The sequence below is a fragment of the Condylura cristata genome, unplaced genomic scaffold (genome assembly GCF_000260355.1).
Source record: "Condylura cristata isolate star-nosed mole 26May11 unplaced genomic scaffold, ConCri1.0 scaffold00015, whole genome shotgun sequence".
Taxonomy (NCBI): Eukaryota; Metazoa; Chordata; class Mammalia; order Eulipotyphla; family Talpidae; genus Condylura; species Condylura cristata.
The window spans coordinates 36,397,657-36,414,826 of NW_004567116.1; the positions used below are offsets into that span (position 1 = coordinate 36,397,657).

The following is a 17,170-nucleotide window of genomic DNA, read 5'->3' on the forward strand; positions in this document are numbered from 1 at the left end:
GACACTGGTTAATGTTCTTTAGGATTTTATGTGGTAAATAAATTAAGACAGTAATGTAGCAACTGTTTTTACTTTCAAATCTGGTCATTAATTTAGAACTTGCCAGTCCTACTTTTTCACATATATTCTAAATTCTTAGATATGGTTAAGAAACTGATTTATATCAGTTATTACTTTAATATTAAGTTCAAAAAAGAAAGATTTAATGGATAGCCCTTTGGGAATACACACACACACACACACACACACACACACACACAAAATATATTATGAGGCTTATGTAGAACTGTGCATATTCATAAAATGTGACATACATTAAAATAAGTGATACATTTCAGGTATAATATATTTACATATTATGTATTTTTTAATTTTCAGCATCATATATAATTAACATTAAGAATATACTTATGTATCAAAATTACTTTTGAGTATAATGTCATTGGCTTGGTTGTTTCCTTAGGAGATAAAAGATGCCATTATCAAACTCCCCACAGGTCTGTCTCCCACGTCTGTGTCTCTTACAGATGTCTACTTCCAAGTCCCCCAAGTCCGAGAGGCAAACGAGCTTCTTCACGTGTCTCTCTACTCTATGTGCCTCCTCCAACTCTTCTCTTCGTCCTATCTTCTTTCTATGCCTTTCACACGACCACACACTGTGATGGATTTAGGAGCTTTTCTTCAAATATAATTACCTTTCTTGTTGAGATGAGCGCATTTACCAACAAGCAGAACATAGCATTTTAAACACAAACTGCAATGGAGGTCAGTGAATATTATTTCATTGTGATCCAAAGAGAACATGTGTTTGGAGAGCATCAGTAATTTTACTAGTTTTATTCCTTTACCATTTTACCTCTTAAAATCCAGGAGTGTTTTAATTTCTTCATTTATTAGCACTACTGAGCTTGTTTTTGAGGGTCTAAAGTAGTTAAGTATTTCTTACACATAAGAAACTTTTTTGTGCACTTGTTTCTAGAGCAAAATTTGCATCCGCACCCTTGAAAGACAGAATGAAATGTTGGCAAAGGTGAGGTGAACGATGTACATTCATTCCTGAGAAAAGAACTACATACATTCATTGATCTTTTTGTAGAGAACTGTGAATTGACAACATTGATACTGCTTGATATAGTAATTCTATTTTGGGGAAATGATCTAAGGAAATGCTTTGAAATACAAATAAAACATTTATATGTAAAAAGAGGGGCTTTCCTGGTGGTATAAAGGGTTAAAGCACAACACTATGAAGCTATCTGCAGCCACTGAGCATGAGCTCAACCCCTGGCCAGAAAGGTGACCCACGTGGCACACCAGACCTCTCTTATCTTGCCCGCTGCTCCCCTCAGCAGTGTACTTCACAGTCCCCACTCTGTCTCTGGTAAATCCCCTCACCTCCTCACACCTCTAATCTGTACCCCAGTTCTTGTTTGCATAAGTAAATCTTAAAAAAAAATGTTCACCAGCACTGTCCTTACAGTAAGTAACATAACTGGAAACAACCTAAATGAAAACCCTAGGAAATATAATAGTATATAGATAAATGAAACATAGCAATTAGAGGATACACAGTGAATGAAGTGTAGAAGAATGTTTGAGGGTCCAGGAGGAATGGAAAAGCCCTTGAGGAATGAACAGTAAAATTGCATAGCATGTTGCCTGGCAATGACATGTAAAGTATCAGTTTTTAAAGATTTTCTTTATCCTATTGGAAAAGTATCCTTTTATGTCCAACTTAATGAAATTTATCAGTAATTTCTGACATGTATGCCAAATGTTTCTTCTATATTTGTTAATATGATCACATATATTTTTTGTTACAAAATAGGGGGAAATATATTGATTGATTTTCAAATGCCAAACTCCCCTAGCATTGTGAGATCTGTTGCTTGCTCATGATACATCATCCTGTTAGATATTACTAAGTGTGATTTGCATAGTATTTGTTAATAATTTTTCTTTTTTTAAGATTTATTTATTTATGCATACAGAATTGGGGTACAGACCAGAGTTGCAGAGGCAGTGAGTGAGAAGATGAGTGAGGAGCACTTAGAGTGGGCAGCAGAACAGGCAGATCAACAAAGTACACTGCTGAGGGGAGCAGTGAGACTGTCAGGAGAGGTCTGCCTAGCCATGTGGGTCACCTCCAGGGCAGAGATTGAACTCATGCTGAAGTAGCTTTAGCTGCTTAGCACTGTACTTTAACCCTCTGTGCCCTGTTAATAATTTTTCAACTCAATTTTTGAACAATTTGAAAATTGAATTTATTTTCATGAATGCCTTGCACTAGTTTTGTTTGGCAATGTTGTTCTGGCAACATAGAATGAGATTCCAGTGTGTATACTTTGTGTATGGGATTTCTTACTCTTTTGTCAATGGGCACTTAGGTTGTTTCCAACTCCTGGCTATTGTAAATGATGCTGTAGTGGATATGGGGATGCATATATCTCATCAATTAGAATTTTGTATCCTTGTGTACAATACTGGTTTGTTTGTACTGTACTGTATTTTTGACTCATTAAATTAGAACTCACAACTAAAAAAGCTATAACTAATACCAGAATGGAGATTAGCTAACAGTAATTATCTTTATAAGGTTCATCACAATTGTCTTGTACTCAGGTCCTCTAGAAAAGTATATTATTTCACTCCACTTAATAAATTTCTTTATTGTAGTGTACTTTAACACTACAGGTGGGGGCCATAAAAACAGTGGAAACTTCAACAAAAATAAGGACAACATAGCATTAAATAGAATGCATACATGGTACTTAACTACAATAGAAACCAGTTTTCAGAATCTCACACCAGTATTTAACACCAGTTGGAAATACACTCTTCAGGCAACTCGAATTTTCCCTACTGCATGACTACAGATGACTGTGATCGTATCCTAACTAATCACTTTGAAATACAAATAAATTTTAAGGAGCAAGTAAACTTACAGGTATAGAATTTTCAAATGTCATCTTACTCTGTGTGTGTGTGTGTGTGTGCAGGTGCACATGCATGGTAGTCATGTGCATGTGTATATTAATTTATGCAACACTCAGACCTACAATATACATAAAGTGTTTGATTAAATGTAAAAATAAAGGGATGAATTTCTTATTCCACAATTTAAAAAATAGGTGAGATTTTCACAAAAACAATTTAAAAAATTTTCAACTATCTTAGGGAAATACCAAGGATAATTGCCAAAGCACAATAACTCTAAATTGTTTGAGAGGACTTGTTAAAATGTCAGGTATTCCACATCACTGTTGAGATAAAATTTAATTGTTAGCAAAATACCATTTGATTTATTTCATGGAAGTAAATAAATATTCTGTGATACTCATTTGATAAAAAGATTAAAGTATGTCACAGCATGAAAGTAGATTATGACATAAGATTTTAAGTTCTAATATTCAAAATCATAAGAATACAAAGACCATGGAATAAAATTAGCCCGAATATTTAAGATGGCCGTAGATTGATGTTAACTTTTTAAAAAATTCTGTACTAAAAATGAAAGGCATAACTTAATTTGAAATGATTAGACTTTACGTTTTCCTCTTTTGGTACATATATATGATCTTTTTTAAGAACAAGATAATCCTACTGGTAGAGGCAGTTGCAAGAAAAAGCTTCTCTTAGTTTTTTTCTTTTTATTAAAATGTTATCTCTCAAGACTTAGAATCTGAGTTCTGTACTCAAAACTTCAACTCCCAAATGTTTCCTTCCCAAATATCAGAGGGAAACCATCCCTACTTGATGCCTATGGGGACCTCAGAAATCAAGAGACACCTATAACTGAGCTCATTAGGGAAGCTTTAAGTACAGAGAACCCAAGGCTCTCTCAGAACAGGTAGGTGTTCATTCTGATTCCCACAAAACTGCCAGTGAGGAAAGGAGTCTGCAGTTACTTTCAGAATGGAGATTAGCTAACAGTAATTATCTTTATAAGGTTCATCACAATTGTCTTTTACTCAGGTCCTCTAGAAAAGTATATTATTTCACTCTGACAACAGCCAGAGAGATGGATTTGGGGTTCTAGTAAGAGCAGACAGACTCTGAAAAATCATGCAGCTGTTATTTCTTGGGAAACTGAGTTATTTTGGCCTATGAATTGAATTGAATTAATTGGCCTTTTTACTGTAGCTTTCCATGAGGCTACACTTGGACATGGGGTTCTCTGCTTAGTCCATCAGAGGAAGGTTAATGAAGGAAAGACTGGGAGTGCAAGTGATATTTGAGCAATGTTTCATGCTTCTCAAAGACATCTTAAATTTAGCATACCTATATTACCTTACATTTACAAAGCCCAAGGAGCACATTTATTCTAAGGGTAAATGTAAAAATGAAAATCTTTGCAGTTGACCTGGGTTTAAATTCCAGCTCTTAGATGCTTAGTAAAATTGCTTTGGGGAACATAAATGAATCTTTGGTGTGGTGTTTTTATCTGTGTTATCAGTATGTTTATATTCAACACTCCCTTAAGAATTAAGTAGGATATTGCCTGTAATGTAAATAACATAGTATTTATCTTATAGATGTTTGATTCATGTTATTTATTTCACTTTTGTAAAGAGATGAATAGAACTTTAGCCAAAATCTAGAACTGAGAATTTAGCCAGAAGACATTGTAAGCTGCTTTTTTTCCTCCCCCCAAATAGATGTTTCTTTCCCTCTATTCCCTTTTGTTCATCCTATAGTCAGATGGGTACACAATTCTGTCATAATTCAATTTTGTTACAGACTGGTCCTTGGACATATATACTAAAGGCTTATATACATCTGGAAACTGTTAATGTACCAGCATGTGTGTGGATAGTGTACACTCTAAATCTTTAGTGATTCCCTGGTTTTATTCAGGTTATATCGAAACTGTTTTCTGGAAAATTAACATTTTTCACTTTTTTCTTTTTATTCATTCATTGGAACAAAAAACACATGAAAATGTAGATCCTCAGCCAAGTAAGAATTTGCAATAAAACAAAAAAGGAAGATATGCAGAAACATAAAATACAGTATGACAAAAGACAGAAGACAGGTGAGTGCACTTATCATAAGGATGCTAAGAAGGGTTATCAGCGAGAGTTCCAAGCAGCTAGATATATCAATTTAGAGGCACTGGTATGTGAGTGGAGACTTCAATTATAACTAACTGAGAGCTTTTGCTTGGGGGAGTATAAAAGAACTGCGTTGTAGGCCAGAAACACAAGGTTAAGAGGACTCACAAGAGACAAAACAGGGATCAAAACAAACAGATTTACTGAAATACACTGCTGAGGGAGCAGCGGGTGAGACAGGAGAGTCTGCTGCCATGTGCGGGTCAGTTCCCTGGCTGGGCTTGAACTCAAGCTGTAGAGGTGACCATGCTGAGACTTAAGCCACAGGACACCAGGGAGGTCCTTTCACTGAGGGTTTTTATATGTGAAGAAGTACCATGAAGAGCAAAGACAAAGGGGCAACACCTTTGTGAATTAAGTGGATGACCAGTTCTCTCTATAAAGATTTGGGAAAGGGATTGCAAGAGTTTAGAAAAAATTCCTAATATTTAATACAACATAGAAGGTGACATATACTTTGTAATTCCATGATTTATATTTTTCTTGATGAATGCAACTATAACTCTGGATTATTTATTTACTTGCCTTCAACTATACAAATAACTCATGAATATGTAGATCACACTGGCACTGTTAAAAGAAGTCAAACCATAGTGATACAGCTAAATTACCCTTTCTTTATACTCCCTTACATATAATCCCATATCTTTGACCTCTCTTCAACTGTGATCTCTGCATCTTCTTAGGATATTTTCTGTGTGGAGAAAATTCTCAGTACAAATGTATGTAGCTCTCTATAGGTTTCTACCATCTCTCTATATCCACACTATACATATGTATGCACATATATTTGCATGTGTGTGGTTCAATGTTAAAGGAAAACTCAAATTTTCTTCATTTTTTATTTAGGTGTTTTCTATCTTAGTTTATAGAAATGCCCTTTATTTATTCTGAGTGCTTCTGAACACTCCATAATATAAATGTCATAGATTTTTTAAAATTTAATATCACCTTGTTGATGAGCATGAGCATGAGAGCAAATTAAATTCTCTAAATTTTATACTATTACAGAGTTTGGTAATGAGAATCAGATATATTTTTTCATGTGTATATGTGGACATTTTTTTCCCTGGGATGAGAAACAGATTCCTCTACCAAAACTTTTACTTTTAATGATGATGGTTATTATAAACTTTTTCTTTAAATGTAGAGTCAATTTTTCCCTAAGAAAATCAACTAAGTATCACCCATTAGCACAAACTACACTAACATTTGTTATCTTAATATTCAGTTGTTTTAAAATAAACTGCATGAATTATATTACATTCATTTAAATATTTAATAGCAGCAAATTGCAATATAAAGTGGGGGTAGAGATCAGCAAATGCAAAAGAAATGTTAGAAAGGAAATCTTGGAGGTAATAGATTTTCTTGAGCAGGAACCACTCAAAAAGTCATAACTAAAAATATGTAAGAAAGTGAAATTTAATGCCAACTTATTGAATTACATTTCTTCAATTTTGGCCTATTAAGATTTTGAAGTATACATAAATCCTGGAATCAGTTGAAAGTGATGAGCAAGACAGAAAATTGTTTATTCTTGACACATTGTCCCTGGACACACGTACGATTGACTTGAAATGAGTCCCAAGTTAATATGAATGGACCTCTTCTGGACAGTCCACAATTGACATGACCTACTGAATTTTGGTATTTTATCTCCAATATAGCTTGGCATGTCCCCAAAATATTATAACTAAAAATCTTAATATATATTTAAGATATATTTTTTATTCAAAACCATCAATTATCTTATCTGTTTCATTCTAATCTGTGTACAATTGTATATTTATCACTAAATCACCAAATCAAAGGCTAAATAACTCAACTTTTAATTAGTATCTCTTTCTTGTCAATAAGAGATTTTGGATTTTTATACATGTTTTAAAAACTTTTTATTTACTTATGCATACAGAACTGGGGTGCAGGCCAGAGGTGCAGGGGCAGTGAGAGGATTCACCAGAGATAGAGTGGAGAACAGAACAGATAGATTGATCAAGTATACTGCTCAGGGAGCAGCAGGAAAGACAAGAGAGGTCTGCCTCTCTTGTGGATCCATGTGGATCACCACCAGTGCTGGGGATAGAACTCACACTAAAATGGCTGCAGCTCACTTGCAGTGCTGCTCTGTAACATGTTTCACCATAAGGGAGGGCCCTAGGATTTTCATAATTTTAACTCAATTTTTGATACATAAGTATCTCTCCTCTTTTGGCACCTATTTATCAGTCAAATTGCAAATTACATCTAAAATAATATCTGATAATCAGATGGTAAAATAATTTATCTCTAAATATTTGCCAGCATTGTACTTACAGCCTGAAATTCTATATTTTGGCTTAGCTCATCAGAGAATACAAAGTTTAATATTATTTCTTTGCCTTAGAGGAATATCCGAGAAAGCTAAAATAATTGGCACTTATGTCAGCACACAATAAGACTGATATTCATCCATCAACCTTCATTCTCATTGGCATTCCTGGGTTGGAGGCAGCACACATCTGGATCTCCATACCCTTTTGTGTGGTTTACCTTTTGGCCCTTCTGGGAAATTGTTCTCTTCTCTTCATCATCAAAACAGACACCAGCCTCCATGAGCCAATGTACCTTTTCCTCTGTATGCTGGCTGTGGCTGATCTCATTGTGTGTACGACAGCTGTGCCCAAACTTCTCAGCCTCTTTTGGTTCCATGATGGAGAGATTCGCCTTGAAGCTTGTCTAACTCAAGTATTCCTGATTCACTCTTGTTCCACAATGGAATCTGGCTTCTTCTTGGCCATGGCCTTTGATCGTTATGTAGCCATTTGCAATCCATTAAGACACTCATCTATTCTGACTAACTCTGTAATTAAGGGGATGGGTCTAGCTATTGTAATCCGGGGCACAGTCCTCCTCAGTCCTCACCCTTTTATGCTACGTTGGCTTCCATACTGCAGGACCAATATCATTTCCCACACCTACTGTGAGTTCATGGCCCTCATCAAGATTGCCTGTGCTGAGACCAAAATCCGTAAGGCCTACAGCCTCATTGTTGCCTTCCTTACAGGAGGAGTCGATTTCATATTGATCATTTGTTCTTACATCTTCATACTCCACACTGTCTTCCAACTGCCATCCAAGGATGCCAGACTCAAGACCTTGGGCACCTGTGGCTCTCATGTCGGTGTAATCTTAGTGTCCTATACACCAGCCTTCTTTTCTTTTCTTACCCACAGGTTTGGGCAGCATGTGGCTCCTCATGTCCACATATTTGTGGCCAACATTTATCTTCTGGTCCCACCCATGGTGAACCCTATTATCTATGGGGTAAGAACCAAAAAGATACGGGAGAGGTTCCTTAAATTTTTCGGGTTTTCAAAGATTCTAAACTAAGTGGTTTTTGTTGGTGAGTAATATATGAGTAAGTGTTATATTATCTAGCTTACACACTGTGTTTTTCCACCAAGAATATATTTTAATTGCTCAAAGGTTAAGATTTTTCTACAAGAAGCAACTCCAAAAGTATTTGCTGTTGTGTAATAATTAGTATATAGAGGTAAATAGATTATCAGGTATGACTTTATTAAATTTTAAAATATCATTGACTACTGGAAATATTTTATTCAAATGCTTTACCCTTCAGGGTGAGAGTGTGAATAGATTCCACATTTATTAAGCATTTTCTAAATTCAAAATTATTCACTGTGTACTTCATATACATAATCACTTAACAATAATTTGAGTTAGTTATTACAAATACCCATATACCATACCAAATAGCTCAACAAGTTTATATTCCAATGGTCAGTGAGTAGAATTTAAATTGTTCAGCATTTGTTCCAATTGTTTAGCTTGGAACCAATTCCAAATATATAATTTTCTATACTTTCACAGTGATTCAATGTACAGCCAACTCACTAAATGGGAATCACAGGAACACAGTTCTAACAGCTTAAGTCGCAAAAGTATTGCTGTTGCTCTTTCCATTTTTCATAATCAGCCTGAGTTTACATCTACTTAGCCAGAGAACTCAAAGAATTCACTAGGGATAAAAGGGTATGGTTGTAGTAAGTCTCAGAGTTTCAAACAACAAATATATTGTGGTGTTTTCCACATATTTTCTGAAAATATTAAGATTTTTGTTAAATTTTAATTTTAAAAATATGTTTAACGTATGAAAAGAGAGTTGTCTGCAAGATATAAAGACACCTGTCACCAGAACCAAATATGATGATACCCTGATCGAAATATCTAGCCTCCCAGATTCAAAGATATTATTTCAGTTGCTTAAGCACCTCCCGCTTTGGATTAAAAAGTTGTGACAGATAGGAGTCCAAAGTATCATCTTTCTTAGTGATGAAGAATATTTAGGAGAACCTAGTTTGGTTGGAGAGTCAGTAAATGCTCAAATTAAATCCCATAGCCAGGCCTATATTTCTAATCAGAACAAGAAGACTAACCACATGGAGGAACATCAATGCATACATAAGTCTTTAGCAAATCTCACAAAGAAGTTGTGTGTGTATGTGCATAGGGTAAAATTAAATTTAACCAGTTTATGTTTAGCAATTTAAAACCTACAGTTTCTCTCCTGTACATAGTGAATAAGGTATGGAATCAAGTGTAGGGTGGAAACATTTAGCTCCACTAGTTTGATAAAGTTGATACAGAGACATAAGTATTACTTTTCAGAATAATTTTATTTAACACTCATATAGCATTTATATAATGGAATACTACTCATTGATCAAAAAAAGACAAACTCATGTCATTTGGGTAACATGGATGGAACTGGAAGGGTTGCACTAAGCAAAATAAGTCAACAGGAAAAAGATGGTTTCAATTATATGAGGAATATAGAAAAACCAATGTGTTAAACAAAGACAAACCTTGAAAGCTGACCAGAGATACTATGAATACATAAGGGGTATGGTAGGAGCTAGGGAGGTATGAAAACAGTGGGGAAAAACACAAGAGAATATAGAATATGAGTGTTTTGGTGGTAGAAAAACAACAGTGACCACACCTGAGGAGAAAAATCATATATTGTGCAACACTTAAAATAAATATACAAATAAAATCTCATAAAAACTGGATTAGACTTGTTACTTTAATATCCTCAATTTATAATTATGAAAATTGGGAATAAGTATATTAGTTAATATCCTCATAGCCAAGAATATGATTAAAAGGAAAGCCAAGGGGCCCTCCCCAGTGGTGCAGCGGATTAAAGCACAGCGCTAAGAAGCTAAAAGCCACTTCAACATGAGTTCAATTCCTGACTGCCCTGCAGGTGACCCAGATGGGGTGGCAGACCTCTCCTGACCCACCCACTGCTCCCCTCAAGTAGTGTATTTCATTGATCTGCTTGTTCTGCTCCCTACTCTGTCTCTGGTGAGTCCTCTCATCACCCCTGTACCTCTGTCCTGTACCCCCATTTCTGTATGAATAAATAAATAAAATCTTAAAAAAAAATAAAGCCAAGATTTGATCCTGGGGTGCCTGTCACTAGGTTTATATTCTTACTGATTTTACTATGTTATTTTACATAGTGCTATGCTGTGACAAATTGACAAGTGTTGTGACAAAAGTAGAAAACCAATTATTATTATAGAATTAGAGTCAGAAGACTGTTCCAGAAGATAGGAAATCAGAAACAGCAGGTACATATTTAAACAAAGTTCTCTGTGGGTTAAATCAAAGCAGTGTGTGTGTGTGTGTGTGTGTGTGTATGTTGGAGTAAATGTATACAGTTTTGACTTAGCCAAGACTCCATTAGAACTTCTATCTCCTTTTTTAAAGATTATTCAACATTCATATTAAATAACCAACCTTTAAGTTTCATAAAGATGATTCTAAGGTCTAGAAAACATGAAGTCTCTTTGACCTACAGATTAAAGAGAAGTCTCTTTATATTACAGCTGTTTATTTAAACAGCCAGCTCAGATTGGCTCTAAAACTTTTAAATTCTAAGCTTTCATGGTTTATTCCATAAATAAAATATAATCTGTGCTTCCTTAATCACTCTGGATATTTATGGCTAGTGGTCCACAGTTCATGCTTAGAAATATATAACTATAGGAAGCTGTGAAGAGATATATAGGTGTCCTTGCAATCAGAGGATATAATATGATTTCAATTTCTACCAGGACCTGTAATTTCTATTGGATATAAGAAGTGAGAACGAGTGTCACGGGAAATACAAAAACTCATCGTTTCATTTCATTTCATTAAATCAGGGAGTTGAAACCCAAAAGCAATAAAAAATAAGGAAAGATAGGCAAGGTCAAGGACACAATATTATGTTGACCAGGATTGATGTTAGAAGCCATAAAATTCAGTAAAAATAATTTATCACAATTTGAAACAAATTCTTCACAATTGAATATTGATCTACTGGCTAGGAGTTATATGTATATGAAAAAAAAGGGGCCAGATCACATCTACTTAGATTTATCTCCCTAAATCTCAACCTAGTACTCATGAAAGGTTTAATGACTGGGGCCTGACAAGACTTCTTCTTGAAATAATCAGTCCTGATAGAGGGATATGGAAGTGAATATGGATAGGAAGAACACTTTTCTCGGCTACTCTCTTGTTAAAGAATAAAGCCTTCAGTCACTGGACAAAGCACACAAAATGATCCATTACTATTGAGGGAAAAGAACAGAAACAAACTATATAACCTTAGGTTTAGTAGGGTTACTTAAATCTCCTGTGGTGCCAGGGGCAGGGCAGACACACTGAGAAAACTTTGCTTCAATACTCAGGAAAACATAAAATAAGAAAAAAAATTTATTTATTCATACAGAACTGGGGTACAAGCCAGAGTTGCAGGGGTGGTGAGAGGCTTCACCAGAGACAAAATGGGGAGCAGAACAGGCAGATCAACAAAGTACACTGTTGAGGGGAGTAGTGGGCGGGTCAGGAGATGTCTGCTGGGCCATGAGGGTCACCTCTGGGTCTGGAATCAAGCTCGCAATGAAGCAGCTGTGGCTTACTTGCAGTGCTGTGTCCTAACCTGTGTACTACCAGGGAGGGCCCAGAATAAGAATAAGAAAATTTACTTGAAACATCTAAGGCACAATAATATTATCTACTTAAATTTATTGATAAGTTTATAGGGTTTCATTAGAAAATTTCATGTTAATTGCACATATTGAACAAACTTAAAACTTAATCATAATATTAGACATCAATAAAAAGAAGTTAAAGTATAAGTAATAATCACATTTGAGATTAATTTTGAATGACAAATGGTTGATGTAGTAAAACAGAGAGAACTAAAAGACAGGAAAACAATGAAAAGTGTTAGTAATCTGTTCAAATGATTTTTGTTAGAATATTTATACATCTGTAGTAAAGAAATGCTCTGATTTCAGAATTCTTGTTTTTTTTTTTTTAACACAAAATTATATTGTTTCTCCTGGGCTAATGAGAGGAGTTCTATCAATCAACTTAATCAAGGCTCATAGAGTAGTTAACAAATCTTACTTTTTCCTGCCTTTGTTTTCTTAGAGGTCATGATGTTGTATTATTGACTCAAAAAATGTTAGAAACTAGAATCCTCAGAGACCTTGGGTCATTTACAAAACTGGCTCCTAGGGATTTCTGTTGAAAACTCCCAGCAAAGAGAAGTACCCTCATAAGGACTAATGACACTGAGATAGAACAAAGCAAGGTCCTGCTGATGCTTAGGTTGGTGAGTCTGCCCTGTCTCCAGGCTCCCAGTGTGTCCTTACTGCATGGTGATGGGCGAGGGAAAGGAGAAGATACAGAGTGTATACAGGGCAAAGAAGACTAATGATGAAGCTTAAGGGCAGAATAGACTCTCCTCCCTTAGTAGGGACCATATAATCCTAGTGAAATCATTGAGATTTTAGTCTGAGTCCATCCTGTGTACATTTTAGAAAAATTATCTACATGATGGTTAAAAAATGGTGGATATGTTTGTAACATGGTTCAGTGTTTAAAATAATTATCTATCCTAAAATTAAGGGCTTATTTACACTCATTTTAAGAGTGAAGAAACTGAGGTTGAGAAGTTAAAGCTCTTGTGCAAAGCATCACAGCTAAATAGTAATATTCATTAATTTTTCCTTTATCTCTAGAATGAATAATCATGAAATTAAGCTTCAACAATAATAATCTGACTACAAATTCATGTTCTTAAACACCAGAAAACATGATACAGAAATCAGCCCAAGTCATGGTGATGATTTGAACACTCCCAGTTATGATGAAGGCAATAAACTCATTTAAATTATATTTTTAGAAATAGACTCAGTGGTGTTTTATTAATAGGTGGAAATCAAAGGATGATGCTTGTATCTGAATTATGCAAATCACTAAATAGCAATGACATTACTGAGACAGAAACAAAATAAGGTTACATTAGAGTTGAAATGTAGTAGGCACTGTTGAGGATTAAATTTTAGAAATATTTCATTTGTAATGTTTTAGCAAAAGAACTAGTGAAAGTAATTGTTGTTGGTTTTCAAACTGGCTCCTGTACCTGTAGGCCATGGGAAACTGAAGAAAGAGGCAGGCATGATCAATAGCAGGTGGCAGGGGTTATTTTGTTTTTCTTCTTTAAAAGGTTTATTGAAGTATAATTTCCATATAATAAAATTCACCCAATTTAATGGTGCAATTATTATAATTCAGATTCTTATTATATGAACAAAATTGAGCAACCATCACTGCAGTCAGTTTTTAGGATGGTTCCATCACACCAAAAATATCCTTTGGGCTCATTTGCAGTCATTTCTGTTCCTATCCTGATTGCCCAGAAACAGTCCTATTCTATCTCCAAATAGTTCCTTTAAATACATTATGTAACATGACAAATTTAACAAGAAAGGGAAATTTTGTAGCTTGTTTTTGGGGAGACCAGAAGATACATAGAACTCTGCATTAGATCTTTAAAGTTTATGTAGATGTTTTAGCTGAGTGCAGGCACATACACTGTTCACTTGATTTATTTATTCCAGTTTTTCACTACTGACCCTATATTTGTTCTCTGCATCATTGTCAAATAACACTGTATAACCAGGGAAACTTAGTTAATTTCTACTTATTTTATTTGTGATGACAAAATATAGTATCATTCCTTTCCTCTTGTAAGAGTGATAATGTGTGTTTACTCTTTTGCAATCAAATTCCCAACTTAATTTACAATTTAAAGTAAGTTTCCCATGAAGTAAGATACTGTTGAATAAGTATTAGAAAAGTATTGAATAAGTCCTGGAAAAAGGAATATTTTGTGGAACTTTTGCTGATTTCCAGATTCAGGAAGACTTTCATCTTTGAACAAATACTACTTTTCTCCTTTCGCTTCTCCTATTGGAAGTTCTCAAAATTTGGTCACAATGGCACAACCTATGGAATAACTTTGTCCTATAAGAGCAAACCCAAAGTTTGACCTTCAGTCTCCTGCTGCAAGCTTTGCTTCTTGTCATGCTCACCATCCATATTCCACCTGCTCCTCCCATACCCTGCTTTATTTTCTTCTTTATGTCAATGCCTATATCATATCCTGACTTTCTTGATTAATAAGTATTGCTGCTGTAGAATCTTCAGATGATAGCAACATTTTACTACAAAATATTTACACATGAGGATGAATAGATGTTTTGGAAATCATCCATGTTAAATATTGTAAGTCAGCTACATGAAGACATAAGGTTTTTGGTAACATTGAAAATGATTGAATTGTTATTAATTTTCCAGTACTCCCAAGTTGCTTCTCTCTCTAGTATTTACTGACATTTTGACATGATTAACTCCTAAAGTCACAACTGACTCACTGTAATTGAGAAAAGATAATGATTTTTTGTTCAGATGGATGTTGTGAAGTAAACTGGATTGTGGATTTCTGTATGTGCAGAGTAGTATGTATGTGTATGGGGTGGGGGGAATTGTTAGCTGTATATGTAATGAGGGTAAACCATGCAGTGTCTTCTCCTTTCTATCCATTGTCCTTCCATTTCCATTTGTTGACCTCCCCCCTAGCCTAAATTTCCCACATCTTTCATTAAAAACATTTTAATCTTCTGGAAAGTCTCTTCAATGTTGATATTTAGATCACTCACCTGTGTGTAAATGAATATTGTTTGAAGGGTATGATATTTCAATATTGGAGATTATTTTTGCACAGAATCTGATGGAGAGCTTTACAAATAGGTAGTCAGCAGCATCTCAGTAACTGGTAGCTGATGTTACTTTTACTATTATTCCCTATCTTACCTTTGTAATAATAGTGACTCAATACAAAAAGGGGTAGATCAATTTTTAAACCTTAAAAAGTATTTTTAAAAATATTTTTGGCTTACATTTTGATGAATCTATGTGTTTGTTGACTAGTTATTACCCATCTTCTGTGTGAATCCCTATGTGTTGTCATTCAGTCACTGAAATTAATTATTACTGTATTTAGAGAATAGCAAAATCCTAAATTGGTCAAAATTCAAAAAAAAATAAAATAAGAAATGTTCTATCGATGATTATGGTGAAAATTATATTAGCCAGTTAATTAAGTGCTTTATCTCACACCTAGGTCTCCAGCATCACAGAATACTATTTGATGCCTTGTTGACTGGATAAGCATACATTTCTGAAAACTTATACATTACCAAGTGAGATGTTTCTTCCCAATGACACCCAGTTTCACCCCCTCTCCTTTTTGTTGCTGGGAATCCCAGGGATGGAATCTCTCCACATCTGGATTGGCTTTCCCTTTTGTGCAGTGTACATGATTGCATTCATAGGGAACCTCATTATTCTTTATGTGATCAAGACAGAGAGCAGCCTACATCAGCCAATGTTCTATTTTCTGGCCATGTTGGCTACCATTGACTTGGGACTCTCCACAGCTACCATCCCTAAGATGCTTGGCATCTTCTGGCTCAACCTCAGAGAGATCATCTTTGAAGCCTGCCTCACCCAGATGTTTTTCATCCACAACTTCACACTTATGGAGTCATCAGTACTCCTGGCAATGGCTTATGACCGCTATGTGGCCATCTGCAACCCACTCCGATATAGCACTATCCTCACCAGCAAAGTTGTTTCAGTAATTGGTCTAGGTGTATTAGTGAGGGCAATTATTTTTACAGTTCCATTCGTATTTCTCATTTTGCGATTGCCTTTTTGTGGGAATGATGTCATCCCCCACACCTATTGTGAACACATGGGTCTTGCTCGTCTTGCTTGTGCCAGCATTAAAATTAACATTATTTATGGTTTATGTGCAATTGGTAATCTAGTGTTTGACATCATAACCATTGCCCTTTCTTATGTTCAAATACTTTGCGCTGTTTTCCGTCTTCCTTCCCAAGCAGCCCGACTCAAATCCCTCAGCACATGTGGTTCTCATGTTTTTGTAATTCTTGCCTTCTATACGCCAGCCCTCTTTTCCTTTATGACACATCGTTTTGGCCGAAATGTGCCCCGCTATATCCACATACTCCTGGCCAACCTCTATGTTGTAGTGCCACCAATGCTCAACCCTGTCATATATGGGGTCAGAACCAAGCAAATATATGACCGTGTTAAAAAACTTTCCAGAAACAAAGAAAGGAAAAAGAATGACAATCAATAATAATCAGTGTCAATATGGAAGTTAAGACAGAAAAATACATTCTTATAAAAATTATGTTAAAACATGCATTGGCTAGTAAATTCATGTATTTATATATGTATTCATTTCCAGGTTACGTCATTAGGGTGGCTATGTCATTTTTCTCTATTAACTTAAATATCTAGGTGATATTATATATTTAAAATGTGAGTGCATTCATTACTGCCATTTTAACTGATGTTTCACGGAATTTCTTTCTTGTAACAATACAATTATAATGTTTTTACAGTTCCTACTTTTATAACTTCAGGATGTTGATGTTAAAATAGTGACTGTCCCACTTTCCATAACTTTGTAGAATTTACAAATTTCAAATCAGTCAGCTAACTCATTAGTGTCATTTTTCCCCAATCTTTAAATATCTTGATAATTTTTTGTAAAGATTTATTTATTTGTGCATACAGAACTGGGGTACAGGCCAGAGACTCAGGGGTGG

General features: G+C 35.1%; 2 protein-coding genes across 2 annotated transcripts; both read left to right on the plus strand.

Annotated features, from left to right (window-relative positions):
• The first annotated feature begins 7,535 nt into the window (after positions 1 to 7,535).
• On the plus strand, positions 7,536 to 8,486 carry LOC101626020 (olfactory receptor 52K2-like). The gene has a single exon (XM_004683665.2). The coding sequence runs from the start codon at positions 7,536 to 7,538 to the stop codon at positions 8,484 to 8,486; it is 951 nt and encodes a 316-aa protein (XP_004683722.1).
• Positions 8,487 to 15,735: 7,249 nt separating this feature from the next.
• Positions 15,736 to 16,695, plus strand: LOC101626248 (olfactory receptor 52E2). Its single transcript, XM_004683666.1, has one exon. It carries the CDS (start codon positions 15,736 to 15,738, stop codon positions 16,693 to 16,695), a length of 960 nt encoding a protein of 319 aa, XP_004683723.1.
• The last annotated feature ends 475 nt before the right edge of the window (positions 16,696 to 17,170 follow it).